Source organism: Xyrauchen texanus, chromosome 1, assembly GCF_025860055.1.
Source record: "Xyrauchen texanus isolate HMW12.3.18 chromosome 1, RBS_HiC_50CHRs, whole genome shotgun sequence".
NCBI lineage: Eukaryota > Metazoa > Chordata > Actinopteri > Cypriniformes > Catostomidae > Xyrauchen > Xyrauchen texanus.
In genome coordinates, this window is record NC_068276.1 from 21,714,901 (window position 1) to 21,739,274 (window position 24,374).

Genomic DNA, 24,374 nt, shown 5'->3' on the forward strand with positions numbered 1-24,374 from the left:
ACGTCGAAGACCTCTTTTAATTTCTAGCCAGTTGCCAACTGTTCATTAAGCTGGTCTTATCTAATGCTTGCTTACAGATGCAGGTAGAGCAGGAGCCCAGGAAATTACTTTCTATATTTATCCAAAAAGGCTTATTCTGCTATAATCACTTACCCAGTGGGATTGCTTCGGCACCAGTGTTATTTCAGAAAGCAATGGACCAAGTCCGTCTGGGGCTTCAACTTTTATCTAGATGACATTCTGATAACAGGCTGAAATAACTCCGAACACCTCAAAACACTGGACCGAGAACTCACTAGACTAGAGGAATTTGGTCTGAAACTGTGTGACGAATGTGACATTTTTCCCACTACATCAATGCAGCAGTGCTACACAAGTCTCCAGAAAACAGCAATAGAGCAATATAACTCTAGAGCAATCATTAAGGCACCTGCACCAACCATTGTAAGGCAATTACACTCTTTCCTTGGCATGCTAAATTATTACGGCCATTTTATCCCTATTCTTGCATCCATATTGAATCCACTCAATGCTGTCCTTTGCAAGAAGAAGAATTGGAATTGCAGTGCAGCCTGTGAAAAGTCATTTAAGGAAGCAAAGGATCTCCTCATCTCACAAAGTGTACCTTTCAATTATGACCCAGAATTGCCCATTCGCTTTGCCTGTGCTGCATCCCTGTATGGGGTAGGCGCTTTGATATCACATGTTTTACAAGAAAAAGCCTATTGCTTTCGTGTCTAGGATGCTTAGCAAAGCAGAACAAAATTATGCTCAGATCGAGCACAAGGCCCTGACTTAAAGTTTTGAAATTTACAAATTCCACCAATACTTAGACGGCAGAAGGTTTACCCTACTTGCTGATCAACCCGTGACTACTATTCTAAGCTGACACAAAAGTGTCCCACCAATGGTAGCAGCCAGAATTCAGCACTGGGTGCTGCTGTTAGCTGCCCATTAAGTCCAAAGAGAAAACTGGACATGGTTTCAACAGGAATGTTCCCAAGTAGTAAAAAACAAATGGGAAAGAGTAATCACGGAGTATTCAAGATGTCTTATGTGGGGCAGTCCTGTCATTATGCCTGTCAAACTCTGCTAATGTGTGTGTTAGCTGACCTGCATGTGGGACATCCAGGAGTGGTAAGAATTAAAAATCTGGCCCATAGCTACGTCTAGTGGTCAGTTATTGATGGTCAGATTAAGCTTCAGTCCAAATAGTACCAGTCTTGCCAGCGTACATAAAATGCCCTCTATCCTGCACCATTTCAACCATGGATATGGCCAGCTCATTCTTGGAAAAGGATATATGTTGACTTCGCTGGTCCCTTTTCAAGGACATTTGTATTTGAATGCGGTAGATGCGCATTCCAAATGATCTGAAGTATCTATCATGCACAATACAAACACTGGCAAAACCATCCAGGTCTTACAAGGACTTTTCAGCCATTATGGGGTTCCTCATGTCCTTGTCAGTGACAAAATGTCACAATTTTGCACTTACTCTTTCTTAAGGAAAATGGGGTGCAACATATTGGCTCTGCACCCCTCCAGCAATGGACAAGCTGTACATTTTGTCCAAACATTTAAACATACTTTAAAAGCTTCCATGGGCTCTGGTCCGATTCAACAGAGGAGTGACACATTTCTGTTAACATACAGGAACATGCCACATGCCACTACAAATTGAAAACCCAACTTCTCAATCCTAGTCTTGCCAGAGCAGTGGGTCAGTCGCAGGATGCTCAGCAATTACAATGCTGATAACACTAAAGTGAGACCGTTTTGTGTTTGTGACTCAGTCCTTGTTCATGACTACCGAAAGGAGGAAAAATGTACTCCTGGAGTGGTAATGTCCCAAACTGGACTGGTCTCCTACACAGTCAATGTTGGTGCTGCAGGAACATGGAAGCAAATATACTGTATACTGACTGGCACATGTTCAGGGAGGCTGCAACATATGGCGACTCTACCAACTTGGAGGAATGCACAGCATCGGTGATCAGCTACATCAGCAAGTGCATTGATGATGTTACTTTCCACCACCACCACACTGAGCACTGTGGCCTCCCAGAGCTGTGTGCTCAGTCACACTGCTGACTCACAACTGTGCAGCAACCCACAGCTCGAACCACATCAAGGTCGCCGTTGACACGACCGTGGTGGGTCTCATCAGCAAGAACGACGAGTCAGCATGCAGAGAGGCGGTGCAGCAGCTAACGGACTAGTGTAGAGTCAACAACCTGTCTCTGAATGTGGACAAAACAAAAAAGATGGTTGTTGACTTCAGGAGAGCACAGAGTGACCACTCTCTGCTGAACATCTCATGGCCAGACTGTGTAACAACTTCTTCCCCCAAGCCATCATTCTCCTCAATACTCAGAGACTGGACTGACACACACACACACACACACACACACCTGTACACCACCATCACTTTCTGTTAATCCCTGTCATGTGGAGCTCGCTGAAATAACAACCGCTGTAACACAATGAGCATAAACAATTCCAGTATTTAGGGCTTTTTCAGCTGTAGCTTGCTTTATTATTTTTATCCATCATTAGTTTCTTTTGCATTATTTCTGCATTGAAAGTACCTGTTCTCACAGTCAAGAAGCTCTCTCTCTCTCTCTTGCGCCCGCACACTTGAACACACTCATACACAGAAAGAGTGAAGCCACGTTTATTTCTGTCATAAAGTTCTTGATGCCATCCTACCTGTGTCTGTTCTGACGCTATCCACATGTGCTAAAATTACCTCAGGAATTATTAAATAACTCTCATTTTAAACATGCAACCACTGTATACCTAATTTAGTCACGAAAAGCCTATATCTGCGTTTTGATGATGAATTACGTGACGATCTGACCTACAGATTTATTCTCCGCAGATCCATCAGGTATTTTCTTTATGTTTTTATAGGGATATTGTATGTCTCACTACATGCAAACCGCACCTGATTGGACCGACCGACTATTTTAGTGCTGATCTTAGTGTGATTGCCGTGTTCATATATGCCTATATAAACCAAACCAAGGGAGAAAATGCACCATGTTCTAAAACAAATGCTGCAACTGAGCCAGGTGTGCAATTTATGGAGTAACTTTACCTTGTGAAAGTGTGTGATTGTGTATTATCCCCTTGAGGCTTACCGTAGAATGTGAATGTGTACATTGATGAGCCAAAACATTATGACCACTTGCCTAATATGCTGTTGGTCAACAGTGTTGACCGACTGAGGCATGGATTTTACAAGACCCCTTAAGGTGTCCTGTTGTATCTTGCTCCAAGACATTAGCAGCTGATCCTTCACATCCCATAAGTTGTGAGGTGGAGCTGCCGTGGATCGGACTTGTTGGTCCAACACATCCCACGATGTGGAATTTGGAGGCTAGGGCAACACCTTGAACTCTTCATGTTCCTCAAACCATTCCCGAACAATGTGTGCACTGTGGCAATACGCATTATCCTGCTGAAAGAGGCCACTGCCAACTGGGAATAACATTGTCATGAAGGGGTGTACCTGGTCTGCAACGATGTTTAGGTTGGTGGCACATGTCAAATTGATGTCCACATGAATGGCTGGACCCAGAGTTTCCCAGCAGAACATAGCCCAGAGCATCACACTATCTCTACCGGCTTGTCGCTTTTTTTCCTACTTTGCATCCTGGTGCCATCAGTTCCTCAGGTAAATGGTCAAATAAAACAGGTCTTCGGTACAGGAACAGGTGTCCTCCTTCCACTGCTCGAAGGTCCAGTTCCGACACTCACGTTTCAGGTGCTTTCGATGGTGGACAGGGGGCATCATGGGCACTCTGACCACTCTGCGGCTACGCAGCCGCATATGTATGAGGGTGCGATGCACTGTGTGTTGGAACACATTCCTCCTCTAAACATCATTAACATTTTCTGTGACTTGTGCCACAGTAGACCTTCTGTCAGTTCAGACCAGACAGTATAGCCTTCGTTGCCCTCACGCATCGATGAGCCTTGGGCGCCCAACATCCTGTCGCCTGTTTGTGGTTTGTCCCTCCTCTGACCACTGTCGATAGGTACTCACCACTGCTGACTGGGAGTACACCACAAGTCTTGCTGTTTCAGAGATGCTCTGACCCAGTCGTCTGGTCATAATAAAGTCACTCAGATCTTTACTCCTGCCCATTTCTCCTGCATTCAACACATCAACTACAAGAACTGATTGTTCGCTTACCATCTAATCTACCCAGAACATGACATGTGGCCTTGTTAGGAGATGATCAACGTTATTCACTTCACCTGTGAGTGGACATGTATATGCAGCTTTTACAGTGATTAAATAATTTACATTCCATTAAAATTGACTATGTCTCTTCTGTCATTTTAGTGTAGAAGTATTAAAATAACGTTTGTGATGATATGCAGCTGTGTGATCACAGGTGAAAACGTTATTATCAGCTTGATGTCTTGTCAGTTAAAAGTAGAAGCTCATCTGTAACTTGTAGAGAAAACTAGACCTTTTTGAGAAAATACATTCTCAAAGTTTTGAAGTGCTTTTCCATTGCTTGATCTATTAACTCAGCAGGTAGTCCAGTCGGTCAAGTGATTAATGACCTCTCACTGAGACTGACTTATGTGCGCTTCGTCTGCCTCCACCTGACCAGTGATTTATGTTAATGAAGATCAAACTTGAAAATCGTTGGAAAAATCATCTAGTGTGGTGCAGGTTTAAGAGGACCAGAACCAATTTTTATATAAATGCTATAATACACTAATTTCTAAAGGGATACACCAAAAACAAACACACCTGTATTGAATTGTTTGAACAAATATTATGTTTTTCACACACTGATGAATTTGTATTATTTTGTGTGAATTTATAACATTATGCTTTGTTTGACCTGGAATTAGTTAAAAAATAAATAAAAAAAGTTACCATAGCTGTGAGTTTCTAAAACAGCTGCTGAGGGAGTGACATTAAATCTTCTCTATTTTAAATGTTGTAATCCACTTGAGGAAAGCCTTGGAAACTTCATAATGATTTTTTTTCTTTTGCTGTTGGAGCAAATGGGTATTCAAAAATAATATTTGTCTGTGGTCTCCCATTCACTGCTGTAAAAGTTTACCCTGCAATCGTTTACTTCCACTTTCCAAAATCCTGAAGTGTCTTTTGCATGCACATTCACAGTAATATTACTTTACATACTGCCCTCCCATAATACACTAAATATAACACAGTCGCATACACATACACTAATACAATCTAAAAAAAAAACAGAAAAATAGTACATTCCTGTGATTGGGCATCTGTGTTATCCATACATGACATACCCACACTGAGCCACACACATTCCTGAACACTGTCACACGTATGCATGCACTTGCCTCTCTTTGTGCCCCATAACTCCTGGCGTCTCTGTGCTCCTGGGAAAAAGATTTTCTGAGTGAGACCACCAGGCTGACCTCACTCTTTTCCAATAGGGGTTTAAGAGCAAAGCTCAAACTATTGTCTGACTTACCCCGGAATGCACTGGCAAGAGTGATTCATTCAGAGTCTGTGTATGAATGAGTGGCTGAGTATAATAAGGGTAAATTAGTTTATGAGTATTACTGTTTGTGACTGTCTATGTACATGCATTTTCCTACCTTGTCTGTGCCTTAGGTTTTGTGAAGTCCATAATGGGAAGGCGCCGTTCCCTACCTCATATTCTCTCTGCTGACTGGAGCCTTCGAAACCAGGCAGAGAGACAGGCCGTCAACTTTGTACTGCAGGGTATTGTGTGCATTTCTATGTCTGTTTGTAATGTTTGGTGAATCTATGGTCATCACAATAAAGGTAGTTTGTGTGCGTGTGTGTGTGTGCGTGTGTGACCATCAGGCTCGGCTGCAGATCTGACCAAAATGGCCATGATCAAAATCTGCTCCCTAGTGTCTTCTTCCTCTTCTCTCACTGCCAGGTACATCCATCCATTTTTCTGTCTACCTTTTTATTTAGCGGTCTGTCCATCCATCCATCCTTACTCTCTTATAATCCCACGTGTACCTGAATGCTTGACAAATGTTTTGTATGGGAGCTCATTCTGTTCGTTCTTGTCTATGAACTCATGTTTCTTTGATTTTCTTTGTTCTCCTCAAAAGACATTTTTCAATGTCTTTCCCATCAACCCATCTGTGTGAAAAACACTCGACTTGCAATGCAGCTGTTTATATTACAGAAATGTATCTTTGTTAGCATCCCTCTATCTTCTTTCTCTCCCCTTCCCCTCCTGCCTTGCTATACATCTCATTCCATCCCTTTCAGTGAGTATTAGAAGAAGTCTATAGTAGATGGCTTTCCAGACCTCATCAACTTAGAGCGCTAAGAGCTTTTTACCGAATCATATAATGTAATAATACCGTCACACTCCAGAAACTAAACACATCATGGATTGATGGTCACGGTCTGGGTATTACATCTCCGTGATTTGATTGATGGTTCTGTTCTAGTCCTCTGTGTCTGTATCTGTTCAGGCTGGTGGCTCAGATCCATGATGAGCTGCTGTTTGAAGTGGAGGTCTCACAAGTGGACGAGTTTGCTGGTGAGGGAGTCCCCACACATCTTGTTATATGAACATGAAAAGAATATTCCAAGCTAAATACAAGTTAAATTCAAATTTTCATTCAGTTTGTAAAAATATAACATTGTTTGTACTAAAAATTGTGTGTACAGAATTACACTGACAACTGAAGTTTAGGGGGAACTGTTGTACACTTATCTGTCAATGCAATTTTTGTTTATTCTTACAAACTGATGTACGAGTTGATATTATTTTCAGTTGTAATCAACAGCATGCTATCAATAAAGCGTAAAGGTGCTGTAAGCGATGTAATCCATTCTAGGATTTTTGTTCATTTTAGCTGCTAAATTAGACAATGATATTAGACCCCAAACCCCGCTCTCAAAAGATACCATTAAATAGAGCGTGAGCGGCCTTGCATCATGTCTATGTTGTTAAAGTTAAAAGCAACAGTAGCGAAAGAGTGTAAATCTCATGACAAACTTACAACTGTTTATAAAGCTGAATATGCTGTTAAACATGAATGATCCACTTCAACTACCACGCTCTTTACTTTCTGCTGACCAAATATGGGTTGCCTTGTGAATGTTCAAAATGATTGACAGGCAGAAAAAAAACTCTTCTGAAAGAGCCTTAAAGGTTAAACAATGAATCTGACAGCAAAATTGCGGTGTCCTTTTTCTGTTTTATGAGTCTAGAGCTGTCACAGAGACAGGTGTGAAATACAGTATCAGTACACCTAATATACTGATATCTACTGTATATGTTCTATTCAATAATTAATTATTTATATTTGGTATATTTTATATGTTCTATAAAAAAAAAAAAGATCACTTACAGCACCTTTGACTTGTTTCTTTTTTAAGGACAGTATTCAAAATACCCAGTGTTAAAATTGATTCAACTACAACCCAATTCCGACAGTATGGAAAATGCTAAAAATAAAATTGTGGTGATTGGTAAATTCTATTCACTACAAGAACCTTGTGAATTTCATGTTTTTTTTTTCTTTCTTTTTTAAATATACACTCATTTCCAATCCAATGATTGCAACACACTCCAACAATTTGGGGAAAGTCAAGTGTTTACCACTATGTAAAATCATAATTTCTTCTTCTTATATTAAAGGGTTGGTTCACCCAAAAAAGAAAATTCAGTCATTGTTTATCTCCCCTGTGTTGTTACAGTATAACCCCATCTGGCTTTCTTTTTCTTAATAAAGAGGGAGAAATTGTGAGAAAAGAAATGTCATACAACGGCAGTTTATGGTGACCACCTCTTAAAGCTTCCTTAACCCTAACCCTAAATGTATAATTCAGAAGTCCAATACATTATTCCATGAGACTCGTTATTGTAATGAAAATATACAATGATGATTTGTGGGAAACTAACCTAAATCTAATGTATTATTTAGAGAAACTGTTGACCGACTATTGCTATCCTCTGCACATTCATGAGACTGCGCGAGAGCAAGTTGAAATTAAAATTGAAGCCAAGCAACCGACAGAACATACTGTTGCTCTTCATGGCTGGTTTGGACAAAAACTCTGATTAATATAGAAAATATTCCTTTAATCATGTGTTGTTTGCCATTAGGTTAGGACACAGTTTGACTGTAGCTGCCTTCAGCCTTCACTGTCTATCTCACTCGGTTTGATTGAGTGATCTCTTTCAAATAAATGAGGCTGGGCAGAGAAATGCATCTATTCTCTGACTACATAATCCTTAGACATATAGTGCTATTCTCTGGTTTGTGTGCAGCTGTGTTGTGTTCTGTTGTTTCTACCACCGTTGTGGACCTGTTTTTGACCTGAAATGTGACCGCTAGCAACATTTTCTCTCATTTATCCATTATAGAACTTACCAGAACATGTGTTCTACTGTTGCATCCACCATGAGCAGGAAGTGAGAAAGGGGTGCTCAGAGTTATAGCTGTCAGATTTATTTTCATAATACTGAAATTAGACAATGCCATGGCCAGAGTTGACTTTGATGGGCAGTTTTTCATCCTCTTGCTAAAATTAACAAACATGTGCCTTTAGTGGCCAAATTCTTAAAAAAACATTTATTAGAAGATATGGTGATGTCACATAGTGGTAAAGACTCGACTGCCCCCATTTTTGGAGCATATTTCAGTCATCTGTTTTTATTAGCACTGTCCATACTGTCCCAATCTTTCTGGAATTTGGGTTGCAATTCACTAAAAATGCTTATGAACTTGCAAAATGCCTAACAAATAAGATTGTGAATATGTTGGTGAACAGTATTGGTGAAGAAGACCATGGAATCTGTTGGGCACATTGAAGGTTTGGGAGTGAATATTTCAGTAAGTGTGCACCCACACTGCTTCATCTGCAAGTCACTTTCTCTATATCTACATGCCCTTTTTCATTTGGCATCTTCTGAAGTCTGGCTTCAGACACAATTTATTGCTCTAACTGAAGCCTTAATCATATCAGATGGACTATCAAACAGATCGAAGGCATCTAATGACCCCAGTTCATTTCCTTCTTTCATTCAGGTGCCCCTTAATGTCTCACTATCCACAGGACTGTCATGGGGCTCCATGCGTGAGATGAGCCTCCCCCGCACCACTGTAGCTTCTCACTGAGTCTCTGGCTCTCGCTCTTTCTATCTATCCCATCACTATGGTAACCATGCAGCTGCAGTTTCCTCATTGATGTATCCGAGGGCAACGGTAGGAGCAAGCTGGATCACACCAGTTTTCTTTTTGGGGGGGCTTTTTGTCTTATCTTGCCCTGATTTATTTATAACACTGATGAATTCTAGTTTTTGTCTGTGTTTTGAGGCTTGTATTGTTTTTGAACGACTAGATCAGCCTCTATACATGTTTTATTTCAATTCTTCACTGATTTTATATTTCCATTCACTGTAAATTCTATCTTTCCACTTTTGTTGCCATTTATTAAATAAATGCATAAATATGATTCAGTGTAGGCCTCAGATGCTTGTTATAGGGTTGAGCTTAATTTCAGATGTATTCTTGGCTTGGTGAGCTGATGGTGCTACTATCTGTCTCTCAGCTACTGTGATGGAACATCTGTCTCCTGATGAATGTTAATAAACTCAATCCTCATTTAGTAAGAGTCTCACTCGCTCCATTTTAAACCTTCTAATCTTATCTCTTCTGATTCATCATCACTTCGATGCTTTTGTGGCAGCAGCTCACTGCCCTTTCTTTGGTGTGTGTGTGTGTGTGTGTGTGTGTGTGTGTGTGTGTGTGTGTGTGTGTGTGTGTGTGTGTGTGTGGACAGTTCTATCTCTGCTAATCACACTGACCCAGTTTTATGTTGTATGTCTGTGGCATCAGATCTTATATTCCCCCTATCAATGCCCCCTCTTAATACAAACAGACATCCTTGAAAAACATTCCACAGTTGCTGTGCTTGTTGCTGTTTTATCAGAGGTTGAAACTGCACAGATGGCTGTAACTCCTCTGAACATCATGGTATCCCTGAAAGCCAGTTAATGGGCTGGCATTGAGCATAGGCATTAGCATGCCATTTTTTCCCTGCCAGGTCATGTCTGTTTGTTCTCACCAAGCCAATAATTAATGCTTTATTTGGAATAATTATCCCATCACAAAATGTTGCACGTGTGTGTGTTGTTGTTGTTGTTGCTTTCAAAATTTGTCCAGACAAATTTGTACAAGCTTTATGCATCATTCTTTTAATTTATTCAGTATGTACATCCTTTTCTTTCATAAATCAGGAAAACTTTTCTTTACATCTTTACAAAGTTCCTGTGTGTTAAGAAAATTAAAAGTAAAGGAAGGTGGCAAAGTAAACAGCAACTTTAAAAAAATATATATCCAAAAGAATGTCTGAAGAGTCAAAGGCAGTACAATGTTTTTGAACTCAAAGTGAACCAGGTGATAACTGGGACCAAACAAGTAAAGCAAGGTCAGATTCGCCATGCCAAATCCCCCAAACCCCCTCTTTCCTTCCAAACACTATTCTCCACTACCCAGCCCTACATCCTCATTGTCATACCATTTCCACCCAACAGTAGACCCACCCCAACGTGTGGCAACTGACCCCACCCCACCCCGCGTCTGGCTGCATATCATTTCCCTGCTGTGCTTTGTGTGGCCATGTTTCCATAGTTACAGGCAGCCAATAAATGAAATGTATTCAGCTCACTGACATGATTGGCACAAATGCCAACTTGCACCAGAAACCGTAAACATGAGTTTATCTTGAACAAATAAAATAAGTATTACATAACTTCTGAAGGTACCTCATAAGTGCCATACATTTCCAAAGTATTTCCAGGGATTTACATGTAAACTAGAAGGAATTTACAATAATTAGTAACCCACTTGAGGTTTGCAATGCTTCTAAGAGCCATTAGTAAGTTCAGTGCTGAGAGGATGGCCGGGACTCTGAAAGTTGTGATTGTATAGATTAGAATTATGTCTCAGTTTCCAGTTGTTTCCATAGTACACAGTTTTCTATTTTGAACACATCTTATAATAAGTACGGTACTTATATTAATATAGTTTATATTAGAAAATTATCATAAAATGTCCCCAAATGCTATTTACAGTACATTACACTTTACAACCTTACCCATTAAAATGTTAATAAAAGGCTCATTCTTTTTGTCTTCAAGAAAAATCATAAAAGCTTGATTAATGTTAACCTGTGTGTGTCGCACCACTTTTGTGTAGTGTTGACCTTTCTGTTGTGATAAATGCAACAGGAGCAGATTGTTTTAGAGTTGTTTGTTCTCAGTGAATCAGGAGACTTTGGATATTTGAAACTGACCAATCATATTCAGAGCTAGGCACAACTTTCAGAGTCCCTTGACATCACAAGTTTTCACTTATTTCTGTGGCATCAGTACGACACAATAATAATCAACTGTAAACTGAAGAATTCCTCTTACAAGTAAACATTTGTAAGTAGAAACACTAAAATATAAAATAATACAAAATTATCACATTCACATCTTCTCAGGCCTGTGGCAATGTTGCTGTGCCAATACTATCAACATCTTAGTAAATGTCACCAGTGAAGTATGAGGGATTGAACATGAATTCAGCAATTTATCATTTTGATAATGTTCATATGTCTTTGTGTTATTGCTTAATTAAATGGCACATGGGCTTCATTTTCAAATTAATCCTACAAATATGGAGTTGTGGCCATAACTGTACATCCCAAAGTCAAATTGTAAAAGAACAAAATACAGCAAACATGCCAACTTTGGCAAATTCAACCTTTAAAAATAGTTATAATGATGCATTATAGTGGATCATACATAAGCATGTTAGACAAACTCTTTGTAATAAGAGATCACTTAAAAATTAACCAATAAAATAAAATAATAGTACATTTGTGCTACAAGTGCCTCTACATACTTGGCACCTGAAGTCACAATTAAGGGAGTGCTTTCAGCCAGAACAAATGAACGGGGGAGGGAGCAGCTCCACACTTTGGTTTATTAGCTTGTTCCTTATATCACCTAAAGGGTGACAGTGATGAAACAAGGTCGTCTACCATTGTGGATCTCCCTGACATCCGAATCTTCTGTCAAGTGAAACATTCTCTTGTAGCCTACATCGTTTCATGCAGTTTACCAAGGTCAATCTGAATGCCTTTTCACATCATCAATAATGCTTCTTCTAACACACTAAATATATACTGTATATAAATAAGGCCCTATAGTTCTGTGGCTTTTTCTTTCTTCTTCTTTTCTTTTTTTGACATTTGGGTATGCCCCTGTCAAACGACTACTCAAAATTACTCCAACTTTCAGAGAAATTCATCAGCCAGTCAATAGCTTGTGACCTTTAAAACTTCTTAATCACTTAATCATATTACACTAACTGTATACATACATCCAGTTTAATTAAGCCTTCAGCATGTGCAAATGTTTTAGCATGTGCAATACTAGTTGCATGATCAGGGACTGGTCAACAGATTAGTTAAATACAAGTAGTGATCATGGTGTTCTTGCACATGCTTGCAATGTTAGCATTACAGTAAGGCTGTCTTTAGTTTGGCAACAATACATGCACCTTATACTCGTAATCCCAAATCCCATGCTAACTGCATTCAGAATAATAACATAAGGATTTTGAAGTCAATGTGCAGTACAGTGTATAGAAGAATAGTAACACTCATGGCAAAATATGCCAAATATGTCCAACACCGTTCAAATCTGGATCTTCAAAACGTTACTTCATTGCTGATTGCCATGTACATTCACATCTGCCTACACTATGGATAATCCCATTCAGAACAATGAGATACAAACATTTCTGTTAGTGTTGATTCAATACTAACTAGGAATAAATTGATCTCAAGTGTTGAATAGAGCTTGTATATGAGGGAATCCTGATAGGGGTGTATAATACAAAATATGTTTATACTATATATATATATATATTAGTATATAGTTGTTGTTTTTTTTTTTTTGTAGTGTCTCACAAAAAAGTACTAGGCTTTTCACAAGAATGTATCCCCCTGATCCTTCCTCTTAGGATGTCAGTGCATTTCAATACAGCTTAACTGGCCATTAAATAAGAAGACATTTTTTAAGGGAGACAGGAGAATGCTATGTGTAATTTGACTGGCACTCGTAACTGGCATAGTTGTTTCAAAGTGAATTGCTTTCTAGTAGGGACGTCTTCACAATTACATTGAGAAGCATCACCAAACTGATCGGCTCACATGTAATCAAAACAGTGCATTCAGTTAAATCAAGGCCTTCTTAAGTTAAAAAAATACAATATCCTAAAAAAAAGACAATCAGCCTAAGAATGTAAAAATAAAGAAAACGAAGAAAAAGTATGACTTGCCATGTGAACGATATAATTTTCTTGCTCATTTTTCATTCAAAGACATTTCATGCAACAACAAGTTCTTTGAACAATGAAACACACAAGTTTGTAATATGTTCAGTTAAAGAAAGAAGCTTGTTTTACATATTTTAAGTATAGTTTACTTCTTTTCCATGGCAGGCACTGTATGCACAAACCAGGTACAGAGGCATGCCACACATTTGCATTGCTCTTGCATTCAACTATAGGCAGCTGTGATGTCATTGATGCAGCAAGCTGGAGGGTAGTCTTAGTATTTGGCTGACCCCGCCCATCTTACATTCCTATTTCCACACTGCTACTGTGACATCACAGAGGGAAGTATGGGAATAGTACAAGCTTGAATGGAAAAAGGCAGGGCAACAAGACTCAGTGGCACATGCAGATATGGGAATGGGGCAGAAGGGTGGGGACGTAAGGGAGGGAGGGGTCTGGCCCAGGGTTGCAGTCAAGGAAAACTGGCGAGGTTTATGTTTTTTTTTGTTTTTTGTTTTTTTGCACTACATGTTACTTCTATGTATTTTAATCATATTAAATTGCTTAAATTTATACAACAGTATATCACAGATGAGGCTCATTGTGGTTTGTATCTCTCCCTCTGCTGGTACTGTGATAGGACAATGGAGACGGAGAGAGATTATGGGTGTTAATAGGTATTCAAACATTATACATATACATTAATTAGTGCAGAATTTAAAGCCTTATATATTGTGTACTTGTACAGTCCATTTTGTTATATTTATCCAAATTTAGATTTGTGCTCCATTTAATTTACATTCCATCATCATATTGCTGTCATATATTGGATTCATATTTGATTGCATTTGTTTTTCTACATTTTTAATAGTCAGACTTCAGATATTGCAATGAAGAAGCCATATCAGATGGGGAAGCATGACTACAATTCAGAAATTTTGGAGTAAATTCTATTGTCTCCCAAACCTGAAGGCTTAAATTATCCACAAAGTTTATAAAAGTTCAATCAAATTGTTATTAAAGCTTCATTAAATCATTACACAAATGGATATGTGCTCAAATTAGTTCCACGATGAATATACTAATTCAGATTTTCACAGTATATGAAAGGTGTGTATTTCAAATGAATTTAGATTTGAACAATTAATTAAATCTGTAAACTTAGATTTCACTGACTGTAACATTAATGTCAGCCAAAAGTGTAGATAAAGATTTTTCTTTTACATGAAAAAACTTAAATTCTTTTAAGTGGTTTTTGAACTATTTTTAATGTGGCTTAACCCTGGGAACCTACTCAATCAACACTACTGTAGGAGCTTTGGGATATAAACCACTGGCTTTATCATGCTCACCAGATTTTTGAGCTCTCTTTTTTGTTTGCCAGATACACAAAGTTTATAAAAGGCATGCTGTGCTTCAGACTTAAAGTTACAATTTAATGGACTGTTTGATTCCACCAGACAGAGGACGGTAGCATCAGAAAAGGTGGATCAAAATGTACTACCTTCATCCCTCCAGTCCCTACGTCCACTGCTTCATGAGATTTTAGATTGGTCTGTGCTACTCTGTTGATCGGCCCTTATGATGGCTTGGAAAAGGGTCAGAGGCAGAATTTTTTTAGCGCGGATATTTGTCACTGTAAAAAAAAACAACACAAAATCGTTGGAGCTATTCAATTGTTTACGGCCTTTTAAGGTGGCAAGATGACTATGAAAAGAAAGACTAAGAGCAGAAACTTCTAGTAATCAAAGGCATAAAATGCTAAACATAACTATACAAATAAGAATCTAAATAAGAATGAATAAAAATGAAAGTTGTAGGAACAGATCCAAAAACAATACAAATAAATTGGTAGAACAAGAGGACCGGGTCAGTGGAAGGTTCAGGGTCGTTGACGGCGGCTTCATTTATATCTTGCGCGCTCAAGTTAACTTTGTCTCTCACTCTTCGTGAAGCTGTAATCTGTACCGGCTGTAGCGGATCTGGAAGAAGAGCCTCTCCAGCGGTGAACGGGTCATCCCTGGGAGCATGTAGTTCTCAGTCTCTCCGACTCGCCGGAAACCCAATGACTCGTACAGCTTGTGGGCGGCCATCTTGACTGCAGTCGTTCCCAGAACCACGGAAGAGTAGTTGTTTAACATGGCAAACTCTAAAACACGTCGACCAAGAGCCTTGGCGATGCCTTTACCGCGGAATCGAGAGTCCACAGACATGCGACGGAGTTCAACTGTGTTGTCATCTTCTCGCCCTTGCGCTGCCACGATGCCCACCACCTGGCCTTGCAAAACTGCCACCCAGAAACAAGAGCCTGTCAGAATCAAAACAAAAAAATATTATTCAGATTGGTCTGCTGAGTAAACTTTATGAACTAAATATTTTGATGAAAAGCTTAAGAGTCATGCTTATTTTTAAGAATCTAGCGTTCAGTTCTAGACTAATTGAAATCTACTTATCTAATATTATAAAGCAAGCTAATGATTCAGTGTTCTCTGAATAAGCCTCACTGAAATATATGGCAGAGTAAGAAATGGAGAGGTTATTCAAGAAGCAACAGCCAGACCTACACACTTATGAGTCTATTGGACTGAAACGGTTCATCAGAATCAATCTCTTTCCAAATATAAGTTTGTGTATCAAATGTGTTTTGTTGACATTTTCCCACATAAGAAGCCTGATAATTTTTGTATGTCCTGATAAAGTTATCTTCGCCTGGAGAGACATAGAAATAATAAGTGTGAGCGCAGCTACAAATAGCTTGTGGATGTTTTGAAATGTGAAACCACTTTTCAGCACATTAGCAATTTGTGTTTATGGATCATTCATGTCAGAATGCTAGTTCTGAGACAACTGCCAGAAATGCATGAACTAAATGTCCAAGAATATAATCATGGGAAACATTTTCACTGTAATTTTCCTGACATATTTAATGTAATTTGTTGCTTTCATAAAATACTTTGTTAGACATGAAACGTGCATCATCATTGTTTTTAGTCCAACAACTGGCCTAATGATTTATCACACGTTTATGTGCAGATTGCATCACCACTCATGACTTTACTGTAATGCCCAGAACTCTGGTAATTGTTTTGGGAATTACTGGATTAAGTTAAATTACTGGATTAATTCTGATGGGTAAAACAACTGTCATTTGTAGGTTAATTTAGAGAGGAGCACAGATTACGCTATTTCTATTATACAATTTATATTCAGTAATGCCTTGTCAGACTCAGCTCTGTCCTGTAGAGCTAATTTACATATTGAGTTATAAATAGCAAGAAATAAATGCAACATTGGGCAAAACAAGTATGTGGTCAGGCAAATGTATTTCTTAACATATATGAGTGAATGGATGTTATCTTTTATATTTCACTGAATCCAACAATTGGTGTTTAGCATTTTCTGGCAAGAAGAGTAGAAAAATATATATTTATAACATTGGGTGTGCTATTAACTTTTCCTACACATGTCATTATGATTAACTCTATTGTTAAACTAATGTACTTGAGCATTAAAGTGTGTGTGTGTGTGTGTGTGTGTGTGTGTGTGTGTGTGTGTGTGTGTGTGTGTGTGTGTGTGTGTGTGTGTGTGTGTGTGTGTGTGTGTGTGTGTGTGTGTGAGAGAGTGTGAGTGTGAGTGTGAGTGTGTGTGTGTGTGTGTGTGTGTGTGTGTGTTTATCACTTTGTGGGGACCAAATGTCCCCATAAGGATAGTAAAACCTGACATTTTTGACCTTGTGGGGACATTTTGTCGGTCCCCATGAGGAAAACAGCTTATAAATCATACTAAATTATGTTTTTTGAAAATGTAAAAATGCAGATAGTTTTCTGTGAGGGTTAGGTTTAGGGGTAGGGTTAGGTTTAGGGGATATAATATAAAGTTTGTACAGTATAAAAACCATTATATCTATGGAAAGTCCCCATAAAACATGGAAACACAACTGTGTGTGTGTGAGTGTGTGCGTGCGTGTTTTCTAACTGCTGTTCAACATCTATGTAAAGACTAGCTTAGTGGATGTCATTTAGTCTTTGTGCCATGTTGCTACATTTTGCATATCACACACTGATTCCCTCTAGGTATGTGTGTCATGACTCCATTAGCTCTAGGGCTGAGGAGTACTATTAATCACTGTGGGACTGAACGTCCTGCTGTACACCCATTCGTTTTACTGCTGCACACACACGCACATTGCCTGATAACTGCTTTCTAATTCAGCCAAAACGCTGTGAAAGCTCTTGCTGGTCCACGTTCTCATTTACAACCTATAGAGATGTCTCCTGATTTATAAACTCCCACACCCTAGTTTCAGAAATAGCTCCTATTTATAAACATACAGTATCACCGTGTAATAATACACTCTCTGCCTCTGAAACAATTTTACATTTCTGCTTGTGTAACCAATTCTGTGCAGGCGGGGGGAAATCAAATTAGCCAATAATAGAGAACACTTACTTTTCATAATCCAATCAAATTTCAATGTATAAAATCAAGCCCGCCCTGCATTATTTCCTGATGAATTTTCAGGAAGTTATATCCGTTCTAAATATTGTTTTATGTTCCCTTTCATGACTAAAAGGGAGAATAATCAGGTCTGTATGTACTTGTATTTTCAGACATTTCAAAACAGGCCTATTTATTCCCAAATTAGATTGTTACAGGGTATTACTCATCTTTATCTCATTTGAAAGAGAATCCACCTCTGTAAGGATAACAGCCAGTCAGAACAGACGTTCAGTGCCTTCAGGAAACATCTAGCCTGCCGTGAATGATAACCCACATATTCTTGTACCATTCCCTCCTCAGAGATGCAGGATGTCACATTAGCATAGCAAGAGAGAAAATCCCTTGGGTGAATCCTTTGTCTGCATTTTGCCACTAAACAGAACTACCATACATGCTCACAACAGGACTCTGATTCACACCTTCCCCCATTTCCTGACGCTGAATTTTCAATCCTCTCTTTCACTAAAAGCAGGGCCTCTAAATAAAAGGTCTGTACATGCAGAAACTGCCTGGAACAAGATGTTGCGCACTTGTTAACAAAAATACGACTATAAGGATCATAATTTCTGTTTGATTAACAGTCATACAGTGCTGCGGATTTATTTTAGCTGCAAAGTCTATATTAAGCCCTTGCTAGAAGTTACACACTACTTTGCACTACTGATTTGGCATGCTTTTGTATTTCCAGTAATTAATCAGTAATAATTACCCCCAAATGTGTAATTTTGTGTCACTCACAGTGATTTTCAAGGCCACGTATGACTGACTCCAACTTGCTTCATAAAATCCTGTAACACAAACGCTTAATATCTGACAGGCTTCACATGGCACGAGTGGGCAACTGGTCTATAGTTACAGAGGTGGCAATTTCTTTTATACATACTGATACATAAGCACGCACACACACCAGGGGAGATTAGAATATTGATCAGTCAGATCGAGCAAGATTGTTGAAACGTGGGTGTGGGTGTGGGTGTGGGTGTGTGTGTGTGTGTGTGTGTGTGGGTGGGTGGGGGGAGTGAGCGGGTTGGGGTGGTTTACAAAGAAATGTTTTTAGGTTACGAACTGGTAATTATTGCAAGGGTATTATTCTATAAATGTGGTTTATTAAGACATTTCTAGTGTCCCCATAATTCAAATAGTTTAACATGCTAAACAATGTTTTTTGGAAAATGTAAAAATACAGAAAAAATGTTTAAGTGTCACAAACGCAACATTTCATGTTTCTGTTAAAAATTGTTCCATCCAGGCATGACTAATTGAGGTTGTAATTGCAATGGATTATTTCAAGTAGTGCTCATATATTATCAGGCCAAAGTTATCAATCAAAAATGTGAACCACATACACATTCTTTAGCAAACTTTGGTTCTCAAGAGCATTAAAAATGCTGTTTTTTTTTTGTTGTTGTTGTTGTTTTTTGTGCATAAAAGAAGGGCATGTGAAAAGTTGTTTTTTATTGGGGGTGGGGGGGTCGAAATTAAAGATTATGTCTGTCATTCCGAGTTTACAGCAATTTTTCCGGTATGCAATCAGTAGAGACACATGACTCCAAACAGTTATCCTGAAGAGCAGAGCTGAGTGAATCACTGCATATTTTATGAGTCTTCAGCATTAAAGCTGCACATCAGCCATTAAACCCATCGTGGACTACTAAAGTGTGATCCTGAAAGGGTTTGTTCTAGAGGTATAAATGTCTGACTGAGGAGGCTGCTATTGTGGGAAGATCATACATTGAACTACATTCAGTAAGATGATACAGAGTCTTAATGTGCTGTGTGGCATAGTCATATTTATACATAGTTTATGTCTATAAATTTTTGTGTTTCACTTCTGCAATATCCTAAAGTCCCCAGACAAACATTAAATGGATACTGTGGGTGCGTGCGTGTGCATGTGTGCGGTAATGAAAGAAGTTAGCCTTTACCTGTGGGTCTCATGTAATATGCCTCAATGTCAGCCATATCAGTGTGCAGAGCGCAGTCCAGGTAGTTGAGTATGACTTTTCTGCTGTAGTAATAACGTGCACCCATGAGAATAAAGGGTGTGCAGAAGGTCAGTGTGTACGATTTGGACATAACATAGCACATTACTATGGAGAAATGGAAAAAAAATAAAGGACACCTGTCAGAAAAGAGAATCAAATGTTTGATTTTTGGCAGAGGAGAGACATACAGACATTAAATGCATTCACATTAGGAATTTGAGGGGAAAAGACCCCAATCTATCAGGGCAGTGAGATAAAAGTATGGAAAACAAAGTAACATATATGGAAACTCATTGAACAGTATATCCTGGAAAGAAAAAAAAAATTCTTCAGTTTCCAAAGTATTATACTTATTATACTTTTGTGCTGCTTGCTTGAAATGGATGGGCAAGGGAGGGCACAATAATAGGGTCTTCAGAACTATGTGTGTGTGTGTGCACTATTGACACAAGTGTGGCCACTTGAGTACACTGTGTCTGAAACCGCCCCTATCCACTATATAGTACACTATTTCGGGTGTCCACCATTTTGTAGGAGTGTCTGAATTCTGAGTGAGCCACTGGTTCCCTACTTTTGTTCACACATTCTTACCCACAATGCACTCTAATTTCGAGTGTACATTTGATGTACGGTTAATTTCCCACAATCCACCACAGGGAAGACTTACGAGCTGGGAGTTTACTGCTTCCTTCACTCCTGCAATATTTTATTTCATGCTGAATGTTGTAAATTACTTTTTGACAAATCATTACTTGATTAAAATATCATAATAACAAATAGAGAGGCAAAACAAACAGATACATTTTAAAATAAACTCTTTATTTATATGTATACAGAATTTTGCCATTAAGCTGAAGAATTCTTTATTTACTAAATAATATTATAATAATATTTTATCTCAGGAGACTGCACACAGTGGAAATGATAATTCTGTGGATGATTTAAATATTCGGTTATAACATGTAGGTTAGGATAATTTGTTCGGATGAGGGGACGATGCTCCCGAAAAGGATACCCAGCTTGTATTGGAGTTTAAAGATACTAAAGTATAACAAATACAAACAATAGATTGTACATTTGACAAAAATATTTTTACTCTTTATAATAACATATATTTTTAAAGTTGGCAAAAACAATGAATATTTATTGTATTAATATATTATTTAATAAGAATAACTAGTAAGGCCCAAGTATTTTAAAAGTTCATATGTGAGGTTGTTTACGTCAGCGTCCGAGTTCATTCACTGCCATTTACTATATAGGCAATAGTGAAAGACTGAACGATTTCGGACACAGCCATTGACTTCTGCTCCACTTTGCATGTTTCACGTCATGCATTACCCACACACTCCGCTGCACCACGATGCGCACCGTTTACTGTCAACACAGAGACGTGCTTCCTCTAAAGAAAACTGCACATCAACCTAGCCTATATTGTTGATTTATCTGATTTCACAGAAGAACAGTTGATGTGTACTAGGCTAACCGTATGTGGTGTTATCTGTAAACGACTGTAGTAAATCGTGGAAGTTTATGGACAACTTTAAAACCTCTCATTTATTGTATTTGTGTGGCGTAAACTAGCCTAATATTCAATGTAAATTTAAAGTAAAAAAATAAATAAATAATTATAATGGCCTGTAGTTATAACTATAATTAGTTAAGAATATAATACATTTTTAAATGTGAGCACTCGCGCGGGATTCATTTATTCAGAGCGCGCGCACAGCAGTGCTTTCATTTGCTGCTGTCTTTGTGCATTGTAATCTGATATTCAGTGGTGTTTTATAATGAAACAATACAATGATTGCATGTGCTGAAACAACTGTTAATTTCATAGTTTGGCGTAATTGGGCGCTTCTGTTGGCCATATTGGTACTGTTTCTTTCATTTGAACAGAATTGCTCCCTATAACCTTCTATGACGGTTCAAAGCCGGTCTCCAAATGCGCAATGATGTGATGTGCAACGGAAAGAAAGGGGAAGCCGTTACGCTCATCATCATCATCACCATCACCACACACCACGAGTTTTGCAACCTACCTGTCAGAAACGCATAGATAAACTGCGTTCGCGTTTGCTGTTTTAGACCCCGAAATGCCGAATTGGGAATGCGCTCCATGATTCCCTCGTTGAAGATCCGTCGCACCTCTTCACGGTCAGAATGTTCAAACTCGCGAATAAAAACCCGGTTCCGTTTCTCGTCCTCCTTGCTCTCGTGCGCACTGGGAGAAGGCGAAGTAGACGTCCACATTTGCGAGGAGGAAACGATGATTGAATCTTTTTTGGTCCCAGGTATGGCATCATGTTCGTCTGCAACGATTTTAGTTTCGCAAACCATTTTGGCAGACGAACAATGCATGCAACTGGCCTGAAGTGAACTTAAACTGGGAAGAAAATAACTGAAAAATATGGATGATGTTCTATTTTTTTGCTATGGAAAGAAAAGAATTGATGTACAACTGATGCTGCAACCCTGAGCTCCCTCACGACCGAGATTTGCCGGTGTATCACAAGTGGTATTTATATTGCGCCAAACCCGCATTCGGATTCTGGGAGTGGGTGTTTTCCTCATCTCGCTGATTGGATGGAGGGCCGAGCCATATGACGGGTGGGAGGTGAAAGTACAGAAACACCCTGACGTGTCTTTAAATTAAAGTATGTTTTGGCCCCGTCTGTGCACCGGCGAAATTCCGCACATGTTTTGCGGGGTGGGGGTCGGATGCGGGGCACCCGGTGGCTTTATATGATGCGCCTTGTAACACGTGAGGTATCACCATGAACCCAGCGCGCGATTGCACTCTCAGCAACACCATCAGACGACAATATCTTTCTCCTTATGAGATGATGCTGCGCAACGTCGGTGTCCATATCTCAGTCTTTCAGACACATTTTACTGTATGTTTGGATGACGGGGCTTTAATCTCTTCCACCGGTAGTTTATAGTGTGAGTGACACCTCTGATGCGCTTTAGGGTTTAAGTTCATCCAAAACACTCTTGTGACCCCCTCATTCGGACCCTTTCAGTACAACACGGGGTGCATGTTTTATTTTATTCATTTGTTTGTTTGTTTTTTTAACTCTATCACACGCTTAAAAATCAGTACACCGTGCAGGTCATTTGCTGCATTGCGGTACCGTGGAGTTGTAAATGTGCAGTGACGGATCTGATGCGTTCTGAAGAAAAGAAATCGCTTCGATTGAAAAAGGTCTCATTCCAATCGTAGTGTACAGAACTAGTTTAGACTGGATCGCCCCCTCCCACCCCCTTCTCTCCAATCCCCTCCCCTCCCCTCACTGACGAGAAGAGTAGCCTTTCCTCTGAATGCATGTGCAGGTATATATGCACTGAGTCCAATTCAAACCCTGTGTTTCTTAACAACTTAAGGCTAAAGGCGCGAGCGTTGCGGCTTGTGTGAAAGAGTCGGTCTTGTACTCAGCATCAGCATCTTCATCTGCGGTGCACGCGAGCAGGATACTGGTGCCAGCAGGGCATGCGCGCGAATGCAGAACTTCCTCCTCTTCCCTTTCATATCTTCAAATAAACAGCAAATGTACGGATTATGTCAGTTTGAAGATTTGACATTCAGGTATATAGGATTCATTGATATTTTATAGGTATAAGATTAAGCATGAACTATAATCATTTACAGTTGAGGGCATGCAGACGCAGAATACTGTAAGAACACTGTGTTCTTGTGTGCAAGTCTGCACTTTCAAAAATGATGTCATAAAATCAGGGTTCCCAAAGTCATGGAAAACCTTGAAATATCAGGGAATTTTAAATGGATGGAAAAGTCATGGAAATGAAAACAATTTCAAAAGTCTATAGTGAATATAATATAATATCATAATATATTTTTAAGTGTTTCTCTGCTCTATAGCCAGTCAATGAAATATTTTAGAGTAAAACTTGCTCTCAAGCCATTTGTCTGTGAATTATTTTTTCAAGTAGGTTCTTTTCAATGATTTAGTCTAAACGGTCCAGAATTCTGTCTAAATGATTCATTACAAACATTAGTCTTAATCAAATTGATTCTGTATCCAGTTGTCACAAACACCTGACATTGACTGACATAATCTGTACATTTGCTGTTTATGGGAAAATAATGGAAATATATTGGAAACCCCATATAATATACTGCAATTCATCTCACTTACCTCAATTTTCAGGGATCACCTTTTTACAATCTGAAAAATGTTTTACTGCTAAATGGTTAAATGGTAGATTTAAAAAAAGTGCTTTTTTGAATCTGGTTGAAGGCATGAGTCAGCACCTGTTTCGAGTTTTCGAAGTATTAGTGCTGTATACCATCTTTATAAATGTAACAATCTATTTAATGAAGTATAGTGAATGACCAGGAATGTCCAGATGGTTACATCTGTCTGCTTTAATTAGAAATTAGTGTCCAACAACATGCTAGAATTCAACACAGCTTCCCTTATACAAACCAACCCACACGGATGACCAATACAATGTGGTATAATCATTGGCTCCTTTTGAATGAAGCTATGTGGCTTGTCTCTCCTTCCATTG

The 24,374-nt window shown here is 38.9% G+C and overlaps 2 protein-coding genes across 2 annotated transcripts in view; one reads left to right on the top strand and one right to left on the bottom strand.

Moving 5' to 3' along the window:
* poln (polymerase (DNA directed) nu) overlaps positions 1–9,185 on the top strand; it is a 90,402-nt gene extending 81,217 nt beyond the window's left edge. The window contains exons 21-25 of the mRNA XM_052128700.1: positions 5,633–5,743; positions 5,849–5,927; positions 6,481–6,548; positions 8,792–8,853; positions 9,049–9,185. Coding sequence (XP_051984660.1) covers positions 5,633–5,743; positions 5,849–5,927; positions 6,481–6,548; positions 8,792–8,853; positions 9,049–9,138 — 410 coding nt within the window. The 3' untranslated portion in view covers positions 9,139–9,185. The remainder of the gene's footprint in view (positions 1–5,632; positions 5,744–5,848; positions 5,928–6,480; positions 6,549–8,791; positions 8,854–9,048) is intronic.
* A 1,014-nt stretch (positions 9,186–10,199) lies between these two features.
* nat8l (N-acetyltransferase 8-like) lies at positions 10,200–22,317 on the bottom strand. Its single transcript, XM_052144095.1, has 3 exons — positions 21,881–22,317; positions 19,779–19,943; positions 10,200–15,661 (listed from the first exon to the last, which is right to left on the bottom strand). The coding sequence occupies exons 1-3, from the start codon at positions 22,197–22,199 to the stop codon at positions 15,294–15,296; spliced, it is 852 nt and encodes a 283-aa protein (XP_052000055.1). The 5' UTR covers positions 22,200–22,317; the 3' UTR covers positions 10,200–15,293.
* Positions 22,318–24,374: the final 2,057 nt, after the last annotated feature.

Coding starts and splice junctions, on each gene's coding strand:
- nat8l (XM_052144095.1), bottom strand. CDS start 22,199: ATGCATTGTTCGTCTGCCAAAATGGTTTGCGAAACTAAAATCGTTGCA. Junction 19,944..21,880: donor TATCTATGCGTTTCTGACAG/GTAGGTTGCAAA, acceptor ATTTCTCCATAG/TAATGTGCTATGTTATGTCC. Junction 15,662..19,778: donor ATATTACATGAGACCCACAG/GTAAAGGCTAAC, acceptor TGATTCTGACAG/GCTCTTGTTTCTGGGTGGCA.